Raw genomic sequence first — 10916 nt, forward strand, 5'->3', positions numbered from 1 at the left:
TCATCAAGTTCGCTGCTGTTCCAATTGCAAAATGACCGTACTGCGTCCTCCCATCCTCGGGAGTTTGTACTCCCGAGTCGAACTATCCAAGTATGAACTTGCAAGTTTGCAAGTCCATACTTGACCATACTTGGTATTGAGAAACGGCCATAGTGTCTCTTTAAGTCCTCACCCAAGTCAGGTGTTATTCTTTATTTCTACCCTTGTTAACATGAAAAAACAATGTTGCTCTATGCTTTCCCACTTCTCTACCACTTATCTAGATCTTTAAAAACTGGTCTTAAAAAATGTAGTTTACTTTTCATAAACGGATCGGTAATTTCCTAAAGAAGCTAGGCACTAGCTTTTAGCAAACACAACTCAAGTAGGAGAAAATAGTGCATGTGGTGGGAACTATTTTCAGCAGCTGAGTTATACTTCTTTGATTATTTCCCAGATTATTGTTTTGGTGGACCTGAACCATCCTCATTAACATTGTTAAAGTATACTCAATGTTAGGAACATAGACTGGAGAATACATAATCACAGTTTGATGCAGAACATCAGAATGTAACTCAGAATTCCTCTCATGCTCCAGTTATAGCGCTGCTTTCTCTTCGTCTTTGTGACTTCTTACATTTGCAATTTCTCCAATTCTCCCTGTGACTCTTCCATTATCCACACACACACACACACACACACACACACACACACACACACACACACACACACACACACACACACACACACACACACACACACACACACACAGACAGTGTAGATAAATGGTGTGTTTCTTATGTGTGCTTGTTCAGGTTTGTTCACCGTTGTGTGTGGAAACATAAAAGAGCAGCTGTTGCTAGGGCTTAAAGAGCGAGAGGGGCAGATCCTTTACTGCAGCAGAGAGGACACACACACACACACACACACACACACACACACACACACACACACACACACACACACACACACACACACACACAGACATACAGGGATAAGTATGATCAAAAGAGGTTTTCATTACAAATCTGTTTTTATTGCATAGCAGCACTGAACCAGGCCTATATATTGTTGGTGCTTTACAACTTTGATCCAATAATTTCTTCTTCTTTGGATCTATTTCATCCTTACTGACCGCCAGAGGCAGTGTTTAACACTGAATATCTTCCTTCTCGCGCACACGCAAGTCAAGTCTTTATATCAACAAAGTCACGTGTGTCCTCGGATGACCCCAGCCGGGTATAAGTTCCGGTGTCATCCCTGAGATCAGTCCTTTTTCATCTTCTTGCTTACGCAGGCAAGCTACCATGGGAGCATCAGCCTAAGCCAAGATTCAATTAAGATTTCTCGAGCTCGTCGCTTGTAGCCTTGTGACCACTGGTCGGAGTTGCGGATCTCTCGCCCTCCAAAGGCTGTGACAAGCCGTCCCTCTTAGGAGGTAATGGTGTTCGCCGTTCGGACCATTGAGTCCCGGACCGACGGACGCTCCTATCTTCGGTCATCACCAGTGTGATACGACCAACTTCATTTGATCGATTTACATTGTTCTCTATAACATCAGATTTACTGTTTGTTTAGTCTCCACGGTTGGCAGAGCGCTATCGCTCAAGCTAATTGAGTGGCGTGCTAACGAGAGCGTGTTCGCTCGGCGTTGCTAGATTGACATTGTAACGTGTTAGTGAAGAGAGTGGTCCCGCTCCCCTCTCACTGTAGAGCTATACACCGTCGCGTCAGGCTTTCACAGTTAAGAGTGTCCTCGCACAGGCTAACCTGGTGGGATGCTATTCCTAAGACGTTATTGATATTGTGTACATTGACTTTTTAACATTACTGCTCTCACAACTGGTAGAGTGCTCTCGCTCAGGCTAACTTGAATGTTATACCTGTATGGCTCCTCTTCAGCCTAAAGACGGCCATGACCTTGCCCCTCTTGTCTTGGCTTCGAGCATCTGAGGGAGGGCCTCTCAGAGGACCCGTGTATGAACTGCAGCATTATGCCTCGTGCAGTAAGGGATGCTAGGCTGGCCGAGGTGGAACACCTGATGGGTGACGTTGACCTTCCCCTGTCAGGGCAGTTAAATCCAGCCCAACCTACCCAGTTTAAACGTCGGCCCTCTGAGGCTGCAGGGGCTCCCTCCAAGAGGGCTAAGTCCGGCAGGCTGTCTACTAGAGTGGATCTGCTGACCGCTGAGCTAGCCCAGATGAAGTCGCTTCTCCTGACCCTCCACTCTGGTAGAGGGAAGGCTGAGGCATCAAATCCACCTGTGGCTGAGCCGGCTCCAGAGGAGGACATCATCTCACTGGCATCTCTTTTCTGAGTACAGCGAAGAGAGGCCCTCACATGCTTCTGGGCCTGGTTCCCATTCTTCAGCTCATAGTTTGTCTGATGGTGTACAAGACAGCCCCATGGGGTCTGTCATTCGCATGGCACTGGCACGCCTGCAGCTGAAAATACAGCAGCCGGAACCCCCACCTGCTAGTGCCTTCTTCAGGTGTGTTCCCACCAGCTTTTAGTGTTCCTCCCTCCGAAGAATATCTGAGGAAGTTGCATGTATGCTGGAGGGACACCAAGGCTCTCTCCCATCCTACATTGGATGGCCGAACCCTGGCAGCCATGCAGGACGCGGCAAAATTTGGCCTTGACCGTATGCCAGCCATTGAGCCGGCTATTGCTTCCCTCATAGTTTCCCCTGAGGAGACTCAAAGACCTGATGCCAAGTGCCCTCACCCCCCAATGTCAGGTCACAGATGACCTGCTTTCCAGGGCTTATGAAAACCCGGCGCGCATGGGTCGTATCGGCAATTCCCTCTCTCACCTCATGCTTGCCCTCTCAGTTTCTCTGCAGCAGGCTACTTCTGATGCTTCCTCTACCAGCCTCAGCGATGCCTCATTGCAGGCGTTTGCCCTCATGTCCAGGGAACTTGGGCTTCTTATGCCCACTCTGGTTCAGACTCGCCGCCAGATTTGGCTGGTGCAGTCCCCAGCTCACCCCAGTAGTAGCCATTGGCCCCAGCGCCCCCGCTGAGAGGCCGGTCCGCTACCAACGCAACCCTACCCGCTTGCCCTCAAGGCAACCTCCCATCATGAGGAGTAACAGTCGCGATTGATTTCTGGGCCATCCCAACTTCTGGCCGCACAGGACACGGCTCGCCTTCTCTCTCATGTGGCCCGGCTGGGCCTCACGGTGAACATGGAGAAGTGCTCTCTGAGCCTCTCTGAGCCTCTCTCGGCGCATAACCTTCATTGGTGTGGCCCTGGATGCAGTCACTATGAGGGCCCGTCCATCGCTCCAGCGTGTGGACGACATCTTCCACAGCCTTCCCCTCTTCCGAGGGGGCAGGCGGTTGCCCTACATTCTCTTTCTTCGCCTCTTGGGCAAATTGACAGCTGCCTCAGGCACAGGAAAATAGGGGTATCACAGCAGTGCCTTCTTGCTCTATCCCTGCGGTGAGAGAGGGCATATCTGTCAAAAGGTGTCTCCATGGGCTCCGTTCCATTCCACCGGGAGGTTGTCACAACAGATGCCTGCCACTCAGGGTGGGGTGCAGTGTGGCAGAACAGCACTGCTCGGGGGTACTGGACTGCTCAGGACAGCATGGAGCATATCAATGTTCTAAAGTTACAGGCTGTGCACCTAGTGCTCAAACACTTCCTTCCCTACTTGAGAGGAAAGCATGTGCTTGTCCGGTTGGACAAGCACATGTTTCACATAAACCATCAGGGGGGCACCAAATCTGCAAAGTTGCTACGGGTGTCCCGTGCTCTTCTGACTTTGGCGGCCACTTGTCTGACCAGCCTACAGGCAATGTATCTACCAGGGGAACGGAACCAGGTCGCGGATTTCCTCTCCTGTCACAAGCCTCCACAGGGGGAGTGGCAGCTTGGGTGTCCCGTGCTCTTCTGACTTTGGCGGCCACTTGTCTGACCAGCCTACGGGAATGTATCTACCAGGTGAACGGAACCAGGTTGCAGATTTCCTCTCCTGTCACAAGCCTCCACAGTGGGAGTGGCAGCTTCATCCAAAGGTGGTTCGTAGCATCTGGGGTCTCTTCGGCAGGGTAGAGGTGGGTCTCTTCTCCTCAGAGATGTCGACCCACTGCCAACTCTGGTTCTCCCTGATGGAGAAGACCAGTCCTCTGGGCCCAGATGCCCTGGCTCACAGATGGCCAGAAGGTCTTCTTTATGCCTTTCCACCGTTTCCTCTGATCTTACCAACGCTTCTCAGAGTACTTCAACAGGGCCACAGACTTCTGCTGGTGGCCCCCTTATGGCCAGCCAGGACTTGGTTCTCCCTGCTGCACAGACTCTGTTGCAGCACACCCTGGCGCCTCCCCGACAGGAGAGACCTCCTGTCTCAGCTAGAGGGTCGGATCTGGCATCCCGATCCCAGCCGCCTTCAACTGTGGGTCTGGCCGCTGGAGGGCCCGACCCCCTGCTGATTGGCTGTATAGAACCAGTCAGAAAGACTATTCTTAATGCCAGAGCCCCATCTACCCGTCTCCAGTACGAGAACAGGTGGAGCTTGTTTTCTGACTGGTGTGCGGTTCAGAACAAGGACCCAGTACAGTGCCCCGTGCCTGCCATTCTTGAGTTCCTGCAGTCCCTCTTAGATAGGGGCCGGTCTCCCTTTACCCTGAAGGTGTACATGGCTGCTATTTCATGGGGGCATGCTAGGGTCGACAATAACACAGTAGGGAGCCACAGGCTGGTGTCCCTCTTCCTAAAAGGGGCCCTACGGTGCGTCCCCCGAGCGCCCCAAAGGCTCCTGCATGGGACCTACCCCTTGTACTGGACACTCTTTGCTTGCCTCCCTTTTGAACCCCTGGCAGAGGCAGAGCTGAGGTGGCTGTTGGCCAAGACGGCCTTTCTCCGCCATCATTTCGGCAAAGCGTGTTGGTGAGCTACATGCCCAGTCGGTGAGTTAACCATGTCTGAGGTGGAACTCAGATGGTTCGGGTGTCACTTTGTGGCCTAATGCAGCGTTTCTCCCAAAGGTGCTGACACGCTCATATGTCAATCAGCCTATCCAGCTTGCACAGTTTGACCCCCATTAGGAGAGGAGAGGTCAAGGCTGCTGTGCCCGGTGCGGGCCATCAGAGCTTATATGGAAGCCACTGCCTGCATACGGCAGTCGGAACAGCACTTTGTTTGCTATGGCGGCCCTAAAAAAGGCCGTGCTCTCTCCAAACAGCGCATGTCTCATTGGATAGTGGAGACCATTGCCCATGCATAAAGGGCGAACGGCTGTGCTCCATCCGGAGTGAAGTGCCATTCTACGAGGAGTGTCTCCACATCATGGGCGACCCTGAAAGGTGTGCCCGTGGAGGATATATGTGCTGCGGCCTCATGGGCATCGCCAAGCACATTCACCAGATCATCCGAGGTCACACGTGACTTTGTTGATATAAAGACTTGACCTGCATGTGTGCGAGAAAGAAGATATTCAGTGTTAAGCACTGCCTCTGGCGGTCATCCAGGATTCATAGAGCCGTAGTTACATCTGTAACTTTTGTTTTTTTTCCTTGAAAATGTTGTACTTCAGTGCTATCAAGGAGTCACTTCTCCATCAGCTTCCAAGAGGAGCAGTCTCGCCCTGCTCAAGAGGATAGGGAGCAGACGCTGGCTTGCTGGCCTCCTCGAGCATCTATTCTGACTACTGGAGCCAGTCGCACAGGTCAGTGAGAAGAATATGAATATAAATGAATTTCTTTAAATGAACAGTGACCCCAGTGTTTCAAATATTTACCCCTGAAAACTGAAGTGCATTCTACAAATTATGGTATGTAGCTTTATCCTGCACCCTGTGGCACCAACATTTGAAAATCTAAAATGAGGAACTGCATGTACAGTTCAGTAACATTTTATTTCCCATGGAGTGTTAAATGAAAATAGAAAAAGGCACACAAAGTCTGTCAAGCAGTGTGATTCCCAATAGGCCATTAACTAAGTGCACTAAAACCGGTGTATCAGTCCTTAATAGGAATGCAGTGAATTACAACTACAGAGTATCAGGCACAATACTCTGCAAACAAATAGACTTTTCAGCAGATACTACATGGTAAATCTTCACTGTGGAAAACTACATTTCTCATTCCCCACAACCACTATGGACCAACAGGTCAGGCAGGGAGCGGTGTGGTAGAAGCCGTCATGAAGATGTGGCCACCTCCAGCTGGGCCTAAAGACAGAGACCCAGAAAAGGATGCAGCCCCAAGAGGAAGCAGCAGCAGCAGCTACGAGGGAAACCAGCCCCTTGGAAGCAGCAGGAGACCTGCAGACCAGCCTTACCCTGCTGCTTTGACCGCAAACACACCTCCATCTCCAGGTTACACATTCAGCAAACCTCTGTCATTCTACCATTCTTTAAAATGCTATCCAGATACTTGGAAAATCCTGTAGTTTTAGTTGTTAGAAGCATAATATTGATTTTAAACCTGCACTAATCAATATTTTTTGATCAATTCAAGTTGTATTTGCAATGTATCCAGTGACCATGTCATTTTAAAGGGGTGACTTGTAGGGATCAGGGGTGTGATTTTTCTGGAGTAATCCAGATTTCCGCAATGTCTGACTTGAAAACACGAAACACGTGAATCAGGTAGATCCATTAAAAAACAATATTTGCCATTTAAATACACAAACTATGTCTCCCTTCCTACTATTCAGTCTGGTTTGTGATGGGGTAAAAGGAAAAACCAGGGAAAGTAATGGACTTCTGTCAAATGCCATGTTGTTCACGATCTATGAAACTCTGCAGCAAATCAGATCATTTTGATAGGAAGCTAAGCACTCACTCATAAAAGAGACCACTGCATGATATCACAACACTGCTGACAATCACTTTACTTACGTGCAGTTGTTCCTATGTAGAAGATAGCATCTTGTTAAAAAATGTTGAAGGGTATATTTAAATATTGTTTCTTCAGTTCATATTGTTTAATTTGTCTTGTTATTTGGTTAGAGTCCACAGATAGACTTTTGCTACCTGTGGCCAATGACTTGAATGTGTTAATGCCTTTAGGGGTAAAGGAATCTTTTGGATTATATTCATCGTGTACCAAAACAATACCAAACAAAAACACACACAACTCTGTCTATTTCTAGGCAAGGTCATTGTATTCAACCGTTTTCACACCGGAGTGCATTGATGCATCTAATCAATAACATGAAATCTCATGGCAGATCACACTTTACTGGGGTCAAAGTTACCCTCCACTGACATGAAAAAGCTTGGTATTGAGTCCTATGGGGTGTTTAGAGAGCTACAATGATTGCTTCAAGTAAGTTCCAACAATACAACAAACAAAAAGCAATATCATACAGTGGGTACGGAAAGTATTCAGACCCCTTTAAATTTTTCACCCTTTGTTTCATTGCAGCCATTTGCTAAAATCGAAAAAGTTCATTTTTTTTCACATTAATGTACACAGCAACCCATCTTGACAGAAAAAACCAGAAATGTAGAAATTTTTGCAAATTTATTAAAAAAGAAAAACTGAAATATCACATGGTCATAAGTATTCAGACCCTTTGCTCAGTATTGAGTAGAAGCACCCTTTTGAGCTAGTACAGCCATGAGTCTTCTTGGGAATGATGCAACAAGTTTCTCACACCTGGATTTGGGGATCCTCTGCCATTCTTCCTTGCAGATCCTCTCCAGTTCTGTCAGGTTGGATGGTGAACGTTGGTGGACAGCCATTTTCAGGTCTCTCCAGAGATGCTCAATTGGGTTTAGGTCAGGGCTCTGGCTGGGCCAGTCAAGAATGGTCACAGACTTGTTCCGAAGCCACTCCTTTGTTATTTTAGCTGTGTGCTTCGGGTCATTGTCTTGTTGGAAGGTGAACCTTCGGCCCAGTCTGAGGTCCTGAGCACTCTGGAGGAGGTTTTCTTCCAGGATATCTCTGTACTTGGCCGCATTCATCTTTCCTTCAATTGCAACCAGTCGTCCTGTCCCTGCAGCTGAAAAACACCCCCATAGCATGATGCTGCCACCACCATGTTTCACTGTTGGGATTGTATTGGGCAGGTGATGAGCAGTGCCTGGTTTTCTCCACACATACCGCTTAGAATTAACGCCAAAAAGTTCAATCTTGGTCTCATCAGACCAGAGAATCTTATTTCTCATAGTTTGGGAGTCCTCCATGTGTTTTTTGGCAAACTCTATGCGGGCTTTCATATGTCTTGCACTGAGGAGAGGCTTCCGTCGGGCCACTCTGCCATAAAGCCCCGACTGGTGGAGGGCTGCAGTGATAGTTGACTTTGTGGAACTTTCTCCCATCTCCCTACTGCATCTCTGGAGCTCAGCCACAGTGATCTTTGGGTTCTTCTTTACCTCTCTCACCAAGGCTCTTCTCCCACGATTGAAATATCACATGGTCATAAGTATTCAGACCCTTTGCTGTGACACTCATATTTAACTCACATGCTGTCCATTTCTCCTGATCCTCCTTGAGATGGTTCTACTCCTTCATTGGAGTCCAGCTGTGTTTAATTAAACTGATTGGACTTGATTAGGAAAGGCACACACCTGTCTATATAAGACCTTACAGCTCACAGTGCATGTCAGAACAAATGAGAATCATGAGGTCGAAGGAACTGCCCAAGGTGCTCAGAGACAGAATTGTGGCAAGGCACAGATCTGGCCAAGGTTACAAAAGAATTTCTGCAGCACTCAAGGTTCCTAAGAGCACAGTGGCCTCCATAATCCTTAAATGGAAGAAGTATGGGATGACCAGAACTCTTCCTAGACCTGGCTGTCCAGCCAAACTGAGCAGTTTTTCTTTTTTAATAAATTTGCAAAAATTTCTACATTTCTGTTTTTTTCTGTCAAGATGGGTTGCTGAGTGTACATTAATGCGAAAAAAAAAATGAACTTTTTCGATTTTAGCAAATGGCTGCAATGAAACAAAGAGTGAAAAATTTAAAGGGGTCTGAATACTTTCCGTACCCACTGTATATGAGGGTGGTTTATGATCAGGGCGTGGTGTGGATTGATGCGGGCGTTCCATGTATTCCTGCTTTTTGGACTTTGTCCAATTGAATACCTTGTGACGGATCCACAGAGTGATTGATGTACAGAGTGGTTGATTGATCCACAGAGTGATTGATCCAAAGAGTGAACGATCCACAGAATGATTGATGCCCAGAGTGATTGATGCCCAGAGTAATGGATACACAAAGTGACATATCCACAGAGTGATTGATCCCCAAAGTGACTAATACACAGAGTGACCGATCCACACAGTGACGGATCATAGGCCATAATCACACAAAAAAAACTGCAGATTTTGGCTTCATTTTTAATTGTACAGAACATCTGGTGTTAAATTCTTCCATTTGGTCTTGTCTCTGACAGAGCGCAGACAACAGAGTGAAAGCACAGAGTGTGACAGAGCTCCGAATGGAGAGGAAAGTCTCACAGCTCCCAGAACAACACAGAGTCCTCCATCTGCACAGCCTGCTGGGACAGCCAACGAACAACCCGCGGCAAACAGCCTGTAGTCTCCTTCTCCTCATCCCCAAAAATCTGAAATATTTATGTAGAAAACTAATGTTGACTTTTACTTGTCACTAAATAAATTATCCCCAATCCCTCTACCTTTTCCTCAGCATCGTCCCTGCGGCCATGGTGCTTCCCAGTATGTTTCAGGGGGGTGCAGAGACCCAGCGTCCTCCTCTCAACTTAGACTTCCCTCGTTGGAACAAAGTGCGGCCTCCACAGGCCACACTGGAGGACATGGAGCTCACTTGCCAGAGACCCACCACAGTCAGTACATTCAATACGTTGGATGTTTTCTCAGGGTTTGAATATTGCCATATTGTTCTAAGTTTTACTATGCTTGCGTAGGTGATGTTTTCTGACGACCCGATGGACGTGGCAGTGATCGGTGAGTGGGGGGAGCAGCTGGTCAACTCCTTCCTGTGCCACTGGAGAGACAGCAGCGACCTTGGACGACCCGTAAACGTCCTGTGGTGCAACCAGAGTGGAGAGAGTGGCCAGCCCTACGACTTTAGGCTCACTTTTGCACCTGCAGGAGGGACGGCGGTCGTGTACGTGGAAGTAAAGTCAACAATAAAGAAGGAGAAGTCATTCATCCACCTCTCTGCCAACGAGCTGGACTTTGCACTGAAAGAGAAGGAGCGCTATCACATATTCAGAGTGTACAGCGCAGGAGACTCCCAGAACGTCCGCTTGTGTCGCATTCAGAACCTGGCACAGCATCTCCACACCAAAGACCTTGCACTTTATCTGTTTGTATAAATCCTTTTTTAGTTTGTTGAGATATTTTCACGATACCAACTCACACCACAATGACCAACATGTGTATTCTAATAGTGGTTCAATTGCCTTTTAAAATGTATTGTAACTGCACTGATTTTAGTTGTTTTAAATGTACTACCGAGTGTGTTGTGTGTGTCCCCCCTTCTAGAGTTATGTTCTTGCTAATCAAAAAAATGACATTCCTTTTTCATTTGTCTGTTCAGAATATTTTTATTGCCAAGGAATAATACATAGCTGTGTGTTTTGTAGTATTTTGTAGTATTTGTACAATTTTAAAGGTGGTCAGTGGACAAACTGATCATTTCTTAACCTTTACTCTAGCATTCCTTCTGAATAAAACCCTTCTGTCAGTTGAATGACTTTTTTTTCTTAAATAAGCTTACAGACGGTTGTAGTACATCATTAGTAATGAGGGATTCTGTCACCTTAACTTCACTGACGGATGAAGTGATTATAAATGAGGGTTAAGTTTAATCAAAGGGAAGCAGAGCTGACTGACAGGTCCTTCACAGGCTCCCATCATTCCTGGTAATTACTCTGTCACAGTGAACAGAGTTCACTCAAACACACACACATGCACACATCTATGTGATGCTCACAGAGCAACTCATCTTAACCACTTAAGAGGCTCTTCTTGATACAATTTTAAAGATT

The 10916-nt window shown here is 47.3% G+C and overlaps 1 protein-coding gene across 2 annotated transcripts in view; it reads left to right on the forward strand.

Annotated features, from left to right (window-relative positions):
* The window catches only part of wu:fj29h11 (uncharacterized), a 68698-nt gene extending 58080 nt beyond the window's left edge, over positions 1–10618 (forward strand). For both annotated transcript variants that reach the window (XM_054601371.1, XM_054601372.1), the window contains 5 exons: positions 5523–5654; positions 6099–6305; positions 9336–9477; positions 9590–9746; positions 9828–10618. In XM_054601371.1, the coding sequence (XP_054457346.1) occupies positions 5523–5654; positions 6099–6305; positions 9336–9477; positions 9590–9746; positions 9828–10241 (1052 nt within the window). In that variant the 3' untranslated portion in view covers positions 10242–10618. The remainder of the gene's footprint in view (positions 1–5522; positions 5655–6098; positions 6306–9335; positions 9478–9589; positions 9747–9827) is intronic.
* The last annotated feature ends 298 nt before the right edge of the window (positions 10619–10916 follow it).

Source organism: Anoplopoma fimbria, chromosome 7 (genome assembly GCF_027596085.1).
Source record: "Anoplopoma fimbria isolate UVic2021 breed Golden Eagle Sablefish chromosome 7, Afim_UVic_2022, whole genome shotgun sequence".
Lineage (NCBI taxonomy): Eukaryota > Metazoa > Chordata > Actinopteri > Perciformes > Anoplopomatidae > Anoplopoma > Anoplopoma fimbria.